Consider the following 19,197-nt stretch of genomic DNA (forward strand, 5'->3'; position numbering starts at 1 on the left):
ACTTGGTAGCAATTAGTGACAAGAGATAAATCTCTTATTTAGTTTATGACCTTAATTTTCTAGGTAGGAAATCATTTGACCTTACATTGTTGCAGTTGCATGCATACAAAAAACTGACTGTAAAGCTCTTTTTTACTGTTTTAGGAAAAAGGGCGGGGCCCTTCCAATTGGGAATAATTGATTTTTTTTCCCAAAAATTGGGACATTGGTGTTGCTGGTTTTTTGCTTAGAAATACTATACACTTGAGAATAAGGGTGTTCAATATTATATTAACTAAGGCTCAAGTTAGAGAGCTGGATAGGGAGACAAACTTGATATTGTGATAAATTTCTTTTTCTTTGAGTGGCATTATACACATCTAACAGTATATGCTATGTTTATAGGTGTCTATCGCAACCGTTGTTTATTTTTGGTGTTTCACTTCATATACACTTAGATTTGTTAATGCAGCATCAAAATACTAAAACAATATCCCAGAAAGATAAAAATAATGCATTTTATTAACAACCGTATTTTTGTTTGACAACTGACGACAGAAATGATTCGTTTTCCTGCAACGATATATCTATTTATATGACTCACGAACACTAACTCCGATCCTTATAAAAATACAGTTCCGCTCACCTTAGATGACTGGGACAGTCATGTAAAATATCGAATATAATATATATTTTTTATAAACATCTAGTAGCAAGATAAGTTGCAGATAATTGGTCAGTTACCACAATTTTAACTTACTCTTTTGAACTGTTAATTCTTTTCAGCTCAATTCAACAGTGAAAAATGACCATATTTTCACTTTTACATTCAATTGAAAATTTTAGACAGTCGTTTGAGGAAAAAATATAGTTTTAGGATTGCGAATGGGGTGGAGTTTGGACCCCAAATTTGACAAAAAACAATACTGTATATACACCAAAATTTAACACCCCCTGGCAAACAGGCTCTATAAAACCAAGGCATTCAAAGTAATAGATTCAAATCATATTAACCATCGCACAACTGTGTAAAACCTCAAGGCAACATGGCAGGCCTTTCCCAGACCATTTTGGGAAAAAATGCTTTTTCAGGATTGAGATTTTTTGCGCGAAACATCCAAAGGCCTGCATGGGGATGACGGAAACTCTTCAGGTTTTGTGTTACTGTCAGAGGTTTGGAAAGCTTTAGGCTGAAGATGGGTTTGAGTTATTGATACTCAAGTAAAACAAGTACTAAGAAGTAAATTAGTGCTATTAACAGTGATATACACAAGAATAGACGCCATTTTACCTTCTATGATATCATGCAATTCTTATCCACTTCATTTTTGGTATTCTTAATACACAGGTACACTGTCAAATCAGTAATATTTGTGGGACATTATGCTTTGTTGATTTTAAGGGTTGACCGATCCACAAATTTAACACAAACACATGGGCATTTAACTGACACAAATTCCTCATTTATTTTTCCAAACTGAGCATACATGCCATACGTCTCGGATTGTCCGGGACAGTCCCGGAAATGAAGAATTTGTCCCGCTGTCCCGGAAATCTGTCAAATGTCCCGGAATTTACAAAATCCATAAATACATGTACCTTACAGGGGTCTAGCTAGGTTCAAAATTTAGGGAGAAGTCACTTCTCCCAAAGGCCAAAATAGAAAAAAGTGGCAACTTTTCGGGGAGAAATGGTACTTTTGCATCCAGGGGTCAAGCTTAGCTAAAAATTTCGGGAGATGTCACTTCTGTACAGTTGCGTCATAGGTCTTCATTTTACATGTATTTTGCGGCAAATTAAAGGAGAAGTATTTCCGTTCAGCTTTCAATCAACTCTTTACTTGTCTTATACCCCTTATTAAACCGTGCCAATTATCATTAATCAGAAACAACTCTTATTTCACACTTTGGGGGACAACATTTACAAATACAAACACACACTCACTTAAGTGTTCATTTTTGTTATTGATGTATTTAACTGAGTTTAAGTAATATATTTAACACTTAACATGCTATTTATGTGATGACTGATAAGCTATTTCAATAATAGAGGCTAAAATGGGTGCATTTTTGTTATTTGTAATTGATTGTAAATTATTCTGGTACATTTTATTATTTTTTTCCTGTACAGGTGTATCAAATAAAACTTCAATTTTAACAAAACCAGTAATATTCATAATCTTCTTACTTCCTTGTAAATTTTAAGAAAATCAAGATTTAATCGAATTTATATTGTGCTACAATTTTTTAAAATAAAAATTCATTTAAAGTCTCATTTTACAGCACAGATTCCAAATCTTACCCGTAATGCCCTATATTTATTGCCAGTGTGCTAGGTTAACTCTTCCCATTTGATCATTCCTTTGTATTGTTTTAATGGGCCATTTAACTTTGCTGAAGTATAGTTATTGGTAGCCAGCACAAGGCAAGTAATCAAGGCTTCACCTATGAACAATTTTAAGAACTCTAATAGCTCCGGACTGTGCATTTGAATGTTCAACTTTGCATGACCTGTAAATGGGGCAACTTCTGGCTGAGAATTCTCCTGTGTCCAATTCTCCACATCAAATTGATTTTAATGGTCAATGTGTGGCACAAACAAATAATTAAAAGGTGGAGAAGTTATGTCGCCTTCATGAAATTAATTAGCGACACAAATATTCCCTTGGCGAGCAAATCGCCCACTTCGCCCACTAGCGAGACCCCTGCCTTATCTTAGGCTTAACTGCACCCTGAATCAGTGTATTTCTGCAGCGTCTCCATGACAATGCCTACCCGAATAGGAAGACAACGCTACGTGTCAAAATTGATCAATTAACAGGGGTCCTGTTATCATATCGATTGTCTCACATTCGCGGTCAAACCGATAAGGCGGCATTGTTTAATGTGGTTGTTAATTGACTTTAATCTACTACGTCATTATTTCCCGCTGCGTAAGGGCAAAGGATAGTTGTTCACACATCTGAAGTCCAACATCGCTGAGTAAAAAATTAAAAGCAGTTTATGTTCGTACGTTTAACCGACAAAGAAGTTGTATTTGTTTTATTGTGATTGGTTGTATGTATTGTGAATTGATTTGAGTTGAGGATCTAACCATACTGTATTGTTGTATTTTTTATTATATAAATGTTATAAATGAATAAAGGTGTATCAACAACTACGCGTTACACACCGGTCTTAATAACAATACCGCAGTGACGTCACCATCTATGTTTAGAACGCTTACACTGAAAACACGTAGCTTGTATCTAGTAACTGAAGTAGTAATGTTTAATTTGACGTTAATAGATCAAGTGTATTTCGGATAGGCTTTCGAACATTTGCAATTAACGATGCGAAACAAAAAAAAAACGTACCAAAAATGCATATGTCTATAAATATCGCTACATTCTATACATGTCCCGGAAAATCGGCAAAAGTCCCGGACAATTTAACTCAATGTCCCGGAATTGGTCTGAAAAATTATGGCATGTATGAAACTGAGAAATCCACGAATATAAATGTTTTTAAAATATAAAAAAAACAATTATAGAGAAAATTGTATGTTATGTAAATTCATACTGTTCTTTTCCACCTCATCTTTTTTGCATTCTTAATACATAGGAAATACACAAGCAGGCCTTTTTCTGGCATATTTATGGGTCTGTTAAATAGAACCATACACAAGCGTGTTTTTTTTTATGATAAGTTCCTCATGATTACTATATCTCAATTATATTTAAATTAGATGTAAACAATATTGTACTATCATTATATCATTTAATTATTATAATTTGAAGTATAAGAAAGAGTTATATGAAATATTTTTTCCAAATCAATGGATTTTTCGTGCGCAAAAAATCCAAATTCCACACTATTTGCATTTTCCCCAAAAATGGCAAGGAAAAGGTCTGACAAAGGGTCTATGTTACCTTCTGTGTATTCCGGTCATCCTTGTCCACCACATCCTCAGCAACCTTGTCCTGACTCAGCAGCCACTGAAGCAGCAGGATAGATTGATGTATTGCTTGTATGTATGCTTAGGATTCACACACGTTTATATACATGTTATAACAATCAATAACACATGTTAAACAGCATAAAACAATTTAAATAAATAAATCTCACATCCTGTGTTAATATTCTGTAAACATTACACAAAACATCAAAATATATTCCTCCAAAGATTACTTAAACTAATTCATATTTTAAAAAAACTATTCATCAATATACATTTCTTACATGGCATGGTGCTTATAGAAATAAAAGTCTAAAAATAGCCTCAGTTGCTATGTACATATCCATCTATGTACAAATATTAAATTTTCAGTCGAAATGCTTTGTTTTTTCATGCATAGTTTACATTAACTAAATTTTAGGACAATAATGACACAAATATTATGAATACATAACATAATATGTTTTAGATGTGATGTTCAACCAAAAACCCTTACAGTGTATAAGCATATAACAATATGTGTACATAAATTATTTATATCTTTTACTACACACTAAATGTTGTATTGTAACATCACACACTACTATGTTCGTATGCTAAACAACACATTTTCATTGAAATACTAATCACTAATTACAACAACTAATACATACATGTACACACTATTCCACTCTGAACACCAGGATGTTGTCGTTCTCCCACTGTCCCACAATGATGGATGATGTGGTGCTGCAGTAGCAGACTGACCATGGCCTCCACACTCCATGCCTCTTAGTAGGCAGCGTAGCCAGCTTACTCTGCCCCTCCCAGCCCACCTGTAGTACAGTGTGGGACCAGTATCCACAGACCAGCACCTGGCCTGCAGGGGTCACATGTAGACCAGATAGGCGCTCTAGTGCTGGGTCTGTGTATGTGGCCAGGAGTGTGCCATCCCTGGCCAGGGTGAGAAGCTTGTCCTGGTACCTGCTGATGATGTACAGCCTGTCTCCTGTGGGACTCACAGCACACTTGTCTACTGCAAAACAGAGTAACATCAAGATATTGAATTACTGTCAATGTTAAATAATCTTATTAAACATACTGCAGTGATATTGTATTACGCATATGTTGCTATAAAGAGGCCTTTACACATCTAAAATATATGCATACATTTCAATGATTCAATAGTTAAGTGTGACATTAAACTTCAGTAGCATTAGTATTGTGTTAACGTTTTGACATGTTGAAGTGCGACTGGTGAGTAAGATATGAATTGAAGCAAAACAATTACACAGATGGAAACAATTACACATACTGAAACAATTGAACAGTTCTATCAACAGGTAAACATATTGTACATGTACAATCATTTTACAACCACAAAATTAAGACAGGGTCAGAAAGTGTCTCTTTCCCAGGAACACAGTTTCTATTTATAGACATGCCATATAGTGACAGTCAAAATACTTCATTACTCATGTTTATAAATTAATATTTCTGAATCTTGTTTTGGCTACAATGTACTGTATCATTCAAAGGGCACATTGGAGTTATATAACAAATATTTTATAATACATCAGCGGGTTTTCTGCTATTACATCTGAATTTCATTTTATTATTATCTCACAAAGTATATAACTATAATTTATATGGTTATTTTTTTCAAAATAACAAGATAAAGGCCTAATGGGTCAATATTTGTTGATTAAAAAAATAAATCCCAACTCGGTTATTTAGTCGATAAAAATTCCCAAATTTGTCATTGTATGGATTTAACCCATTCCATACTAGCGCCGTAATAATGCGCTCAAAATAGCTTGAGTGGAATCCCGGCTGACGCAATAATCCGTCCAATAATCAATAGCGTGTATACCGAGTGCCGTAATTATGCGCACCTGCGGATGTAGCTCTGAATGCCTAACGACGTAAAAATACGTCCGATTTAATTGGTCCATAAAGTAACATTCTTTCTTAGCAGTCATTTTCCCAACCAATCAAAATTTTTGTAACAATCGTTTCCTGACTCGGATGACTACTTTTTCAAAACTGGTTCCTGTCAAAACTTCGCGAAATTCAGACGAAAACAGACATTTTGACACAGCTTTTTTACAACAATGGAGACGGATTCTGACAATGAGAGTGATTTTAGTGGTTTTGAATCGGATGATTTACCGTTAGCTGATTTAGTTGATTCGGATGAGGAATTAAATGATGAACAAAATGACAGCGATAAGGAAAATGAGCCTGTTCGTGACGATGACAAATGGACTGAAAATGATCATTCGGATCATCCAAAACAGGCATTCCGTGGACCAGAGCCTGGTCCGAGATTCGATCTCGATCCAGATCAAAATGAATGGGACTTTATGGATATGTTTTTTCCCATGTTTTTAATCGAACTTTTGGTTGAACAAACAAACTTGTTTGCTAGTCAAAAAATGGAAGTTAAATTTGACAAGGCATGGCGACCTGTCACAGTGGCAGAAATAAAGGCATGGCTCGGAATACGGATATACATGAGCATAGTTCAAGTAGGTAGAACCTCTGAAAATCATTAAATGTTCATGAACGTTGTACATGTTTGCAATTATTACCATATTTTAATGTATTTATAGTACCCATTATTTCATTTATATATATATATATATATATATATATATATATATATATATATATATATTTATATATAGAATGTTTATAGTAAAAGTACTTTCTTTTTTATCAACATTATAATTGTGAATGTTTATGCTACAAAATGAACATGATACATATCTACAAAATAAATATCTAACACTGCATATAATACAGATGTTGCGAAAATAATTTGATGAAAAAGTCTGTGTTCTTGAGTTGAAGCTGATTCAATTGGGTGTTCCTGAAAAATAGCAAATAGTCTGTGTTCTTGTCTTGACCATTGAGAAGGTGATTTGTTCAACCTTATGTGTCCTGAAATATATATATAAAAACATGTTAGGCAATATTTTCAGACATTTTCAAATTATTTATACAAAACTAATATTGAACCATTCTGTTTTCAGCTGCCTCAGATGGCCATGTACTGGTCAACCGATGTCCTGTACGGAAACTTTAGTGTTCGGCGAATTATGACCAGGGATCGCTTCATGAAGGTCTTACAGTACCTTCACTGTAATGACAGGACCAAAATGAAGCCAAAGGGACATAAGGACCATGACAAACTGTACTTGATTCGGCCTTTCCTGGATGCGGTTAGAAAACTATGCCTGACGCTATACAACCCCCACAGAAATGTTTCAATTGACGAGGCTATGGTCAAGTTCCGAGGTCGTCTTGGCTTCAGACAATACATGCCATTGAAACCAGCTCGCTACGGAGTGAAAGTGTGGGTACGGGCTGATCCAGTCAATGGTTATGTAAATGACTTTCAAGTCTACACTGGCAAGGACGCAAACACCGCGGAAGTAGGTTTGGCTACAAGAGTAGTGTTGGACTTGAGCCGTGATATCAAGGGGATGTTTTATATTGTGAATGTGGACAATTTCTTTACAAGTCCCGTGTTGTTTGAAGAACTCCTAAAGCAGGAAACATACGCCCGTGGGACTGTGCGCACTAACAGGAAAGGCTACCCATCTTCACTGCTGGGAAAGAAAAAAGTGCAAGAGCAGGGGGACTATGTGTTCGCAACCAAAGGTGAACAACTGGCGTGTGTCTGGATGGACAAGAAGCCCATCTACACACTGTCCACTGCAGAAAATCCAAAGGACATAGGCGCCACTGTTTTGAGAAAAAAGCGCAACGGAGAAGTTCACCAAGTACCGGCCCCACGCATCATTCCAGAATATAACAACAACATGAATGGAGTTGATCATGCAGACCAGCTTAGGACGGAGTACCCAACGTTCCGAACATCAAGAAAGTGGTGGACATACATGTTCTTCTTCATACTGGATACGGCAATTACAAATGGATATGTCGTGATGAGGGAATCGCCATTCCACCAACAAAGAAGCCGAACTGGGAAGGCAAAAGACAGGACGGTATTGGACTTCCGCATGAACCTCTCAAAACAGCTGATAGGGGATTACTGCGAGAATGGTGCGGCGAAAATGGCGACGGTGAAAGCGGGGCACTTCCCTGGGCATTCGGAAAAAAGAGGCCGTTGCAGACAGTGCACGAAACAAAAAAGAAGACATGAATGCAATGTGATATGCCTTGAATGCAATGTACACATCTGTGTCCCGTGTTTCAAGGACTGGCATGTTGAGTTGGCTAACTCTTCCTAGAGTGAAGGTGATAGATGATAGATGATTGTTCTGTGAACAAAGGGGAATGATAAAGTGATAAATATTTATTTTTAGTATTTATTCAGATTATTGTTTGTTATAAATTTAGAAATTTTTATAAAGTTCTAATGAATGAGCTAAGCAGTTTTGAACAGTTCTTTGGGTTTATTTGGTTTTCATAAAATTAATTACAAATGAAACATTATTTTGCAAACTTTTTATTGAAGGTAAAAGAAAAGAAATTTTGTATTTGTTACAAAAACTGTTTCTGTTTGTGAAATATTTATTCTTGAAATAATTATTAAATTGGATAAACTATTTTGAAAAGAATGGAATGTTTTTGTTCTCATTTCATTTAGTTATGGAAGATTATGGCACTTTCACAGTTAGACATGTTTATTTTCTTTATTGGTAATTAAATAACAATAAAATGCCAAATATCTGTACCAAAATGTGTCAACCAAATAACAATAAAATGCACCCTATTGTGATCCCTCCTATTTCACACCACTGACAATAAACAGATAATCTGTCACTCAGGCATACAGAGCCAAACAGGGTATTGGCTATCTAGGTGCAGATAAGGCTATTACTGATAGGGGTTACCTAGAGATAAGGCTGTAGTATGGAATGGGTTAAAATAACACAATTTGACTAAACTTCTTTTCTCACAATGGCTAGAAAAATCCCTGTACATAATAGGTATGTTATCAAGATGAATTCACCATGATTCTTACCTGTGTCATAAGCATCTTCATAGAGTCTGCAGACCTGTTTGCCACTCAGTGTGTACTTGAACAGAGCAGTACCAGAGCAGATAAACAGTTCACCCTCGTGGTGGTCAATACCTATACATGTATGTTGTAACTCAAGCTTCCTACCAAGAGTGAGCTGACTCTGGGTGACTGTAATAAACTGGACATTATGTGTGTTGCTAGCATTATCATCCACAGCCACTGCAATCTCACTGGGTGTGATCTGACACATGTCCCTTACATCAGTCACATCCCAGGGACTCACCACCTGGTACTGCTGGTTCAGCAGCTTGACTCTCCTATTGCTCCAGTCTGCGACCAGCACCTGCCCATCAGTCAGAACACATATGCCTGTGATACAACATTCACTTGAATCTCTTGGTATTCTCACATTGTGCTTAGTATTACTCTGGACATTAAACGCCTTGCCTGCCTTTCCCAGCAGAGTCAGTGCCTGCTGGATTATATGCTTACATTTTATGCTGGCTATAAGGCAGAGCTGCTTATGATCTCCAATTTTCTGAACAATATCATGGAATTGTGACCAGTTATTGTGAAGACTGGTGCATTTATGAATAGAACTTGTAACTGACCCTTTAATGCTTATAACTTCATGTTTCATCTCGTTAAGTTCCTTCGTAGTAATATTATCAAATTCATTCACGATAGAGAGAACACTCCTACACATCTCTTCTTTTAAATATTGCTCATTTCCGCCTGATGTACCCACAGAATTATTATCACATTCATCTATATAAGTATTTAAATTGCCACGCATTTGCTCTATCATAACTGCACTATGTTCCTTGTATGTTCTCTGCAATGACTGAATGCTGGCCTTCTGACTGATTTGCAGGGTTTTAATTTCCCCCAGGACAGTTTCCAGCTCCACTGACAGCCCCTCTAAGCCTGTGGGCTGCGAGATGGTCAGCTCCGAAATCTGGGTCACTTTACTGCACTGGCTGAAATAAACAATTAATACATTTACATTCTAAGGAATAGTAAGTGATATTATGTAATGCTTCAAACAAGAATAAAGTGTTAAATAAAAACATACATGGACAATAAATAAACGCTTCTTGGGCTTAATATGGGGGTATATAGATTTGCACTTTTCCATCCATCTGCATGACTTTTTTGTCGTATATAACTCAACATGTATTCCTGCAACTTAACAAGTACAGTAACCAGGCATGTGAGCTAATACACACCTCTATATTTTGTTTCTGTTGTTTTCATCATAATTGTAGTAGTGTCTCCTATTTAGACAAAAATGACATTTTAAAATATGTGAAGAGTGTAAAATAAACAAGGGCTGTTTGTGAAACATGCATGCCCCCCATATGGGCTGTCAGTTGTAGTGGCAGCCATTGAGTGAATACGTTTTCTGTCACTGTGACCTTGACCTTTGACCTAGTGACCTAAAAATCAATAGGGTCATCTGCGAGTCATGATCAATGTACCTATGAAGTTTCATGATCCTAGGCGTAAGCGTTCTTGAGTTAACATCCGGAAACCATTTTTCTAAGTTGAGTCACTGTGACCTTGACCTTTGACCTAGTGACCTGAAAATCAATAGGGGTCATCTGCAAGTCATGATCAATGTGCCTATGAAGTTTCATGATACTAGGCATAAGTGTTCTTGAGTTATCATCCAGAAACCATTTTACTATTTCGGGTCAACGTGACCTTGACCTTTGACCTAGTGACCTGAAAATCAATAGGGGTCATCTGCCAGTCATGGCCAATGAACCTATGAAGTTTCATGATACTAGGCATAAGCGTTCTTGATTTATCATCTGGAAACCATTTTACTATTTTGGGTAACCGTGACCTTGACCTTTGACCTTGTGACCTCAAATCAAGTCATCTGCGAGTCAGGATCAATGTACCTATGAAGTTCCATGATCCTAGGCCTAAGCGATCTTGAGTTATCATCCGGAAACCATCTGGTGGACGGACGGACGGACATATGGACAGACCGACATGTGCAAAACAATATACTCCCTCTTCTTCGAAGGGGGGCATAATAGTATTGCTACTAGAGGACTAACACTTTACATAAATATTTATCATTGTGTAATTTAACCCACATGCATAGTTTGGTATGTCTTTTTTCGGCGTTAGCTGTATACGCCAGCTTTTCACCTTAGCCTGACCTTTGTTAGCGTCCAATAGAATTCAAATAAAACTTCCCGCGGCCAAGTACAGATGAATACACTTCATTGACTACATTGGCTGATTTGAGAATACAACCAGAACATTGGAAACATGTCCGCGTCTTTGTAACACTGTTTTACTGCGTGTTCAGCATGAAACAATTTTATATCTAATGAAAAGGCTTAATAGATAGAACAGTTTTACACTCAATCTCGACATCAATACAGTTTGTGCGTCCACCTTTTATTTTCATAAGATTTTCAGCGCGAGAACTTTTGCACTTAAAGGCTATGTTCTCATATTTAGTACTAACTTCCATATTCCTGTCAACATGTTAACATGTTAAAGTATAGAGAGCAGTGGAAGCGAAGACTCACTTTAATGCATTGCATTTCAACTCGCGAGGTATATCGGGTCAATTTGCGGCCACTGTGTGTGAATGTCAGAGTTTACATACAGGTCATCGCTGCGTCTTTACCCTATGTGCTGATCGGAGTTCGCGGCCAGGAAAATAATCGTTACATAATAAAGACGCTACAGCGTGAACTAGGTGAACTGGAATTTTCTTTAGACCAGACAGATGTTAAATGAAGATATCCAGCGATATCATATGGTATGTCAATAATAGATTCTTAATGTGTTTTACAACAGTACCATGATACATATTATTTTTTAATTAATTTAACAAGAATTTTGCCATCATATTGACTAATGAATTAAGCATGAGCGCAATGATTCTCGATACTGTTAATAATCGAATCAAATAGCAACGCCAGACAAACCACTAAAACAGGTTTGTTCGAAGAACGCGCGTATAAATATTTAAAATATGTACGGATACTTCGCGTGTGGCCGATTGACTCATATGTTTTAATTTCACTTCCATTCTTCTTTTGGTTTTCTGTTTTGTATCTATACGTTTATGACCAGCAATATGTAATAATGTAAAATAAGCCGCGAAAACTCCGCGTATCATCCCGTACTGCGTTTGCTGCAGCTAAGAACTGCACAGAAAAAGACATTCGCTATCTTTGATCTCATTCATTGAAGTCTTTACCTTTCATTAACTGCAACCACAATCAATGCCGTATATCTTTTTTAAAGATATTTTTTGTTCAACATACCCAGAGTTATGGCCCCTGTTTAGCAAAGAAATCACATTTAAAATTGTGTTGTGAGTAACTCAAAGAAAACAGCTGAAAAAGGGATTAACTATTCTTAAAGTATTACCCACCATGTGAAATTATGCACCTTGATATTTTTTTTAAGTTTTTTTTTTACATAAGAAGAGTTATGTGACAGTCCCTTTAACCAAATGATATTTTTTCAATTGTGAGAATCGTTACTCAAATAGAGGGATACTTCTACAGTAACATATTAATCATCAGGTTAACTTGTGCAACTCCATATATTTGTTCATAATTTTAAGACATTTGTGCAGTTGTGGGACAAATTGGATTGTAGAGGTCTCCATGTACTCAAAACAATGTTCTAGTTGTTTATACTGTTTTCAATTTTAATATTGTAAACCTTGACCACACTATCAATAATAACAAATGCAAGAAAAGAGGCATGACTTTTAGTTTATGTATATTCCCACACATTTTTAAATAAGCCATCGATGAAAGTCAATATATTGTTCACAACCACCTGTCTTAAGTGGATTAAAAGTCAATGAATGAAAGCATTTAATAAGGGCAGTACTGTTATATATATGAAGAATGTCCTATTGTCCTACATGTACAGTGTTTTATGATAATGAAAATCTGTTAAAAATATTGTTATGATTGGTATAACAGGTACGTAAACTGACTGCGACACCTTTATACATGTAATTTCATGTTATAAGCTTCTGTGACTTTTGACCTATTGACCGAAACATGGATTTACCTCTTAATCTTCCTGCATGTAAACGTAAAATATGTTGCATGGTTGTAGGTCAAAGTATTCCCTAGACATCATGTGAAAACAATTTGTCTACAGACCAATCTACAAACGGACCACAGGACAGATGCCAACCAAAATAACACGGCTTCTTAAAAGAGGGTCCTCTATTTCATAAAGTTTCAGCATGAACAATCTAGCCTGTGATGAGTGGCTTATGACATGCAACCTCATGGTCTAAAGTTTCAGCATGAACAATCTAGCCTGTGATGAGTGGCTTATGACATGCAACCTCATGGTCTAAAGTTTCAGCATGAACAATCAAGCCTGTGATGAGTGGCTTATGACATGCAACCTCATGGTCTAAAGTCTCAGCATGAACAATCTAGCCTGTGATGAGTGGCTTATGACATGCAACCTCATGGTCTAAAGTTTCAGCATGAACAATCTAGCCTGTGATGAGTGGCTTATGACATGCAACCTCATGGTCTAAAGTTTCAGCATGAACAATCTAGCCTGTGATGAGTGGCTTATGACATGCAACCTCATGGTCTACTATATCCCAATATGTTGTGTTGTTATTTTAACTATTGTCATTACTTTGCTTTAGTTGTTGTCACATGATCTATTTGTGGAAAAGAAAAGACGCCATTGTAAATTGTTTTAAAGAAGGATCTGAGAGATTGGTCTATTGTTTATTTATATGTGATATTGAAATACCATACAGTAGCAAGCCTACTGGCAATGATGTTTTTTTTACATTGGGATATATGAATAATAATTTTGCAATTTACTTTATACTACACAACATAACAAAAATTACAACTTTTTTAAAAATTTGTGGAAAATATACTTTTATTGTATTCACATTATTTGCAAAAAATGGTAAAATGGCAGCAAAGCAAGAGTCAGTCGCTGTTCATGAGCTATTTTCACATTCAAAATGTTAATTTCCTAATGTTAATGAAATCCAAGATACAAAACATGTTTATGATTATATTACACACATTTTTTACAGTATTAAAAGTGTACTTAATATTGAACACAGTGGACTGCACATTTTCAACAAATATACTCACATTTACTTTTCTAAATTATTCAATAAAAACAAAGTTTTAAGTATTGTTGTGTTTTGTTTTTTTTTAAAGTCACATAATATCCACCGCATGAAATGTTTGTAAAAAGTTAATGTATTTTAAATCACATAATTGTCTCGTACGATAACCTAATTACCTCCCCTTATAGCTCTTCAGCAATTTACTTCCGGGGTGTTCATTGTTCAAGATGTCGGACGCAGACAAAGGAATCAGCGAAGCGTGTGAGAAAAATGATAGTTTGACAGGATTTAAAGTACGAGAATTGAAAAGCTACTTGGCTAGCCGTAGGCAGAATGTTTCAGGCAATAAACAGCAATTAATTGATCGTGTAAAAGGGACATTTAAACTTGGTATTTCGGACGTAAACGGAGAAGACGATGGCGTGTTGCAGCATAATGCTAGCTCGCACAGATTTGTTACACCTTCGGGTGAGAAAATTCCCCATCCTGACACATTAGATAATTGGACAGATGATTATTCAAAACTCCCGGAATTTGGAGATAAAGACATCTACAATTATCTAGTGTTAAAAATGAATTCTCAGAGACATCTCAAGTCTAAAGTGTTCTATGAAGATGGACATGTACATAAAGTCCAGGTCAGTATAAGTCTTTGTGGCATCAGTTCAACATGCCTATAAAAATTATTATTAATGGTGTTTTCATATTATATGATCTGCATAATAATTTTGATGAAAGTATTGTTAAATATAAAAAGCGCTGTGTGCTTTAACCCATTTATGCCTAGCGTATAGAAAAAAGCCTTGGCAAACAGCTTAGACCCAGATGAGACGCCACATGATGCGGCGTCTCATCTGGGTCTGCGCTGTTTGCTTAAAGGAATTTCTGTAAGAAATCTTCTAAATATAGAAATAAATATACTAGACATCCCTAATTTTGGAAATAAATTGATCCAATTTAGAAGGACGGGAGAGTCCACTAGGCTTAAATGGGTTAATTACTTGTTAGACATTCCGATGGTCAAACAGTTTATCATTTTAATTTATACTTTGCATTTACTGACAGATTTTGCAGTGTCTGACTTTCAGGTAAAACAGGAATAGAAGCATACAAAGATGTAAAATAAATATTTATTTGTTTTCAGACAAGTAGCATCGATGAAAACACAAGTCATCTCTACATCCGAGCAACTGTCATCCCATCATTTCCAACAGCCGATAAGAAAAAGTCTCCAGATTATCGACCTTGGGTTCTCCTTTCCAAAGTGACTGGATGTGTGCATTCTGCAACCTGTAATTGTCCAGCAGGGTAACTATTTTTAGCTTGTTTTGCAATAATTTCTGTTATCATGATGTTGTAATTATCATTCATATCGCATTATCTGTATAAACCTTTTTCAGTAAAACAATGCCAATATCATACATTTCCTGCTGTGTTTATCCATTTGTGAGATTACATACGCTACAGACAATTTTGTTACTTATATCCACATTCAGTTAGGAACAGGCCATATTGAAGCATTTCAATTTTATTTTACATTTATATTTGATTATAATAAAAATGTAATATAAGCACTCTTTTGTATTGTCTTTATTTGATCGCATGTTGTGTCTTATGTTGTGTCGTGATGTTTTGTGTTGTATTGTGCTGTTAGGCAATAACTCACTTGCCTTAAATAAAATAATTAAGGACTTTCGGTTGATCATAAGGATTTCTCTCCTGTTGATGTTTTTGGAGTTTCTTAGTATTATATTTATCATTTCTGTATGCAATCTTTAATTATTGATTTATTTTTCTGCCTAAACCATTGTATATGCATTTTGTTTATGTAACATTCTGAAAAAATTAAATTGCAAGGAAAAATGTGACCTAGTTCAATTACTGCATAATTAATTATTTGCCCATCAACTGTCAAATTCATTATTTTTTTCAGAGAAGGTGAATCGTGTAACCACATCGGCGCGCTCTTGTATGCAGTGAAGGACATTTCTAACAAAGTGCAAGATGGCAAGCATTCCTCAACATCTCAAAAATGCAAGTGGTCAAATCCCAGGAAGAGGAAATTAAGTCCAAAAAAGAGTCAGAGTGTGATTTTCAAGAAACACAAGTTTGAATCCTCATTGAGGAAACCTGTAAGTGGCTTGTTTGTAAAAGAGAATGCTACATTCACAGAAAGTACAGTGAACATTCAACGACTGAGAAACAGACTTACTGAAAAATCCTTGAATGTAGGTTGGCTGCAAAACTTTCCCGTGCACAAGGAACCCGAGCCATTGATACCAACTATCCACAAAGTTGAGTTCATGTACAGGGACTCGGTGAACTTAGAGTCGCCCGAGTGTTGCACAGTCTTTGAGGCCCATTTTAGAAATATTAACATTAGTGCCGATGACTGTCAGGCTGTGGAAACAATGACTCGGGGGCAGAGTAGCCAGCCATGGAAGGTTGCCCGAAGAGAGAGGATAACTTCTTCATTCTTTGGGAAAGTTTTTAAACGAAAGACTGACACTAAGCCTGACAACCTGTTGATGGAGATGCTGTATTATGATTTCTCCAACAAATCTACTGCATATGGAAAAAAACATGAAAAACCCGCACGGAAAATGTACGTCTGGAAAATGAACACCGTCCATAAGGGATTGAAAGTAACAGAATGTGGGTTGCTAGTAAACCAAAGGTACCCACATCTTGGTTCCAGTCCAGATGGCCTAGTTTATTGTCCACATTGTGAAGAGAGTCATGGACTTGTTGAAATTAAATGCCCCGCATCAATGAAGTGGCGGATGATCACACCTGAGGAGTGTTGTAATGACAAAGACTTTTTCTGTTCCCTTGTCGATGGAAAGGTGGTTTTGAAACAAAATCACCACTATTACTATCAAGTACAAGGACAAATGGCAGTCAGTGGTCGAAGGTGGTGCGATTTTGTTGTTTGGACATGTGCCGGCTTGTCAGTGGAGCGTATCACGTTCAATAATAAACTGTGGATGCAAATGCAAGCCAGACTTGATGACTTCTACATTAAGTCCTTCATCCCGGAGTTGTACAGCCTAGGTGTGTATAGGAATGTACCTTTAATTTGAAGAAATTGAACAATGGACTGGTAGTACATAAGATGTGTCTGTCTATAAGCAATAAAATGAATAAGATCAGTACTACTACTATAGACATGGTTTCTGTTTGAAAGTGAAAGGTTACTTTTTGACCTTGTGTGTTACCGCCTTGTATGCGCCTTGTATGTTTGAAAAAATAAATACATGTTCATGTTATATAAATTCATTGATGGGAAATAGATGTACCATTACATAGGATTGTACTCTACAATGTTTTTGAATTGTCATATGATATTATTATTTGACTTGATTGTTTGTTATGAATTATAAATAATACGAGATTAAATGACTTGTTCAAGTTAATATGCATGAAATAAATGTGTGTACAATGCTTGGTTATAAATCTTGTATTCCTTTCTTTAACTTCTGTGATCATATTCCAGAGACATCTAATTTAATCCGATTGTTTATATTTATTTAAATAAATGATATATTTGAAAATGAATCATTTTATTACTACAGAAAGTATTTATTTATATGCAAAGAGCCAACTAAATGTTTGAAAACGTTGAAAGTCAGATAATTGTGTAACTTGAAGTGTTTCTGGAATATAGATTTGGCATCATTAAAATGAATTTATACCCAATTCAAAAGCAGCTGCTGTAATGGGACATGTAAAAAGATTTTTATTTTTTTTAAGTGTGTCAGTAAATGCCTTAAAGTGCTTATTTTAACCACGGCATTGCAGAAATGATAATGCAGCTGTATTTTCAGTACAAGTCTACACCATAAGGGCATTTTGCTCCCCAATTTATACTGAAGTGTTCTTTGATTTTATTTTTATGACACAATTGGAAAACTTATTTTTACAATCTATAAACAAGTCCCTTTAAGCATGCCCTACAAGTTTGTATTAACACCCAAATAATACTTTAACAAATACGGTAATACTAGTATATGGACTTTCCTTCAGTATCTTACTATTTAGAAAGCCAACACAAAGTCTTTGAGGCAACATACTATTTTATTTTACTGTAATAAATCAAGTACGTGTTAGTCAGTGATAAACAAATTATGCAAACAGGCATTTCAAGCAAAACATATGTACATATATGTTAACAGTTTTTCAAGTAACTATATCAAGGTCATTCCTGTTAACATGAGATTAAACAGTGTTTGTTAGCCAGTCATTGTGTGAGCACATTTCACATTACAATTTCATTTATTGTTTGTTTATTAATCCTGCACAAGTGGAGGTTGTAGATTGGTCAAGTATGTGCATATCTTGAACAGTTTAGAGACACGAGGGGCCATTGAGATAGGAATGTTTCCTTGAAGTATCCGGAAATTCTTAATCCTTTCCATTTGTCGCTCAACGTGTATCCTGCACGTATCAATGTCTTTAGTGAGAAGCATGTCTTTCTTGGAGAATTGCTTATTGGCTCTTTTGAACGGTGGTATTATTAGTTTGACTGCTTTTGGTGTTGTCAAGTCACTTATTGTAAAACCTTTATCCACCATAATAGCATCACCTGCGGTTAACAGCTATAGTAAGCCACATTCCTTCGTAATCTGCTTATCACTTATGCTTCCACACCATAAATCAGATACAAAAGTCACAACACCATTCGGGCTAATGCCTACTAGCGCCTTGTAAGTCATGTGTGATTTATAGTCACTGTACATTAGGGACTTAAGTTGCAAAGAGCTAGGGACTTCAGTGTAAATCTCAGTACAGTCAACAATGATACGGGTATCTGGAAATTTGTCTTTGAACAATTTTGGCATGTTGGACTTTATGACTTCTATACTTGGCCATTGCACTAGGACAGCAAGTTGCACGCTTAAATAGTCAATCCACCGGTTAACAATGTCACTACACTGTGATTTTGACAAACAGAATCGAAAGGCTAAATCTTCAATCAGAAGTCCTAAGCGCAGTCTCATCAATACCATGAAGAACTCGTTTATCACTGACAAGCTGCGCGGTCGACCTCCTTGATTCGTAGTGTAGCTTACTTTCCTTCGTGAGGTCTGTTCTTCTGCGTTGTCCTTTATTTCGTCAAAGACAGCTTGAAAATGTTCATTACTGGGTATACCTGTATAGAAGCACAACTGTTCATCTTTGTCTT

The 19,197-nt window shown here is 35.9% G+C and overlaps 3 protein-coding genes across 17 annotated transcripts in view; 2 read left to right on the forward strand and 1 right to left on the reverse strand.

The window, feature by feature from the left end:
* The window catches only part of LOC127876370 (uncharacterized), a 66,713-nt gene that overhangs the window by 28,527 nt on the left and 18,989 nt on the right, over positions 1 to 19,197 (reverse strand). For all 15 annotated transcript variants that reach the window (XM_052421629.1, XM_052421591.1, XM_052421640.1 and 12 more), the window contains exons 2-4: positions 8,894 to 9,873; positions 4,569 to 4,930; positions 3,890 to 3,955 (exon numbers count right to left, since the gene is read on the reverse strand). In XM_052421629.1, coding sequence (XP_052277589.1) covers positions 4,578 to 4,930; positions 8,894 to 9,873 — 1,333 coding nt within the window. In that variant the 3' untranslated portion in view covers positions 3,890 to 3,955; positions 4,569 to 4,577. The remainder of the gene's footprint in view (positions 1 to 3,889; positions 3,956 to 4,568; positions 4,931 to 8,893; positions 9,874 to 19,197) is intronic.
* LOC127876420 (piggyBac transposable element-derived protein 4-like) lies at positions 5,669 to 8,486 on the forward strand. Its single transcript, XM_052421694.1, has 2 exons — positions 5,669 to 6,425; positions 6,933 to 8,486. The coding sequence occupies exons 1-2, from the start codon at positions 6,009 to 6,011 to the stop codon at positions 8,154 to 8,156; spliced, it is 1,641 nt and encodes a 546-aa protein (XP_052277654.1). The 5' UTR covers positions 5,669 to 6,008; the 3' UTR covers positions 8,157 to 8,486.
* LOC127876361 (uncharacterized) lies at positions 14,205 to 17,458 on the forward strand. The gene is made up of 3 exons (XM_052421540.1): positions 14,205 to 14,650; positions 15,157 to 15,320; positions 15,946 to 17,458. The coding sequence occupies exons 1-3, from the start codon at positions 14,240 to 14,242 to the stop codon at positions 17,093 to 17,095; spliced, it is 1,725 nt and encodes a 574-aa protein (XP_052277500.1). The 5' UTR covers positions 14,205 to 14,239; the 3' UTR covers positions 17,096 to 17,458.

Source organism: Dreissena polymorpha, chromosome 1 (genome assembly GCF_020536995.1).
Source record: "Dreissena polymorpha isolate Duluth1 chromosome 1, UMN_Dpol_1.0, whole genome shotgun sequence".
Classification (NCBI taxonomy): Eukaryota; Metazoa; Mollusca; class Bivalvia; order Myida; family Dreissenidae; genus Dreissena; species Dreissena polymorpha.

Bases quoted from the DNA above. Each gene is read 5' to 3' on its own strand.
- LOC127876420 (XM_052421694.1), top strand. From the start codon at position 6,009: ATGGAGACGGATTCTGACAATGAGAGTGATTTTAGTGGTTTTGAATCG. The intron at 6,426-6,932 runs GTAGGTAGAACC...TTCTGTTTTCAG, and splicing joins TATACATGAGCATAGTTCAA to CTGCCTCAGATGGCCATGTA.
- LOC127876361 (XM_052421540.1), top strand. From the start codon at position 14,240: ATGTCGGACGCAGACAAAGGAATCAGCGAAGCGTGTGAGAAAAATGAT. The intron at 14,651-15,156 runs GTCAGTATAAGT...ATTTGTTTTCAG, and splicing joins GACATGTACATAAAGTCCAG to ACAAGTAGCATCGATGAAAA. The intron at 15,321-15,945 runs GTAACTATTTTT...TATTTTTTTCAG, and splicing joins ACCTGTAATTGTCCAGCAGG to AGAAGGTGAATCGTGTAACC.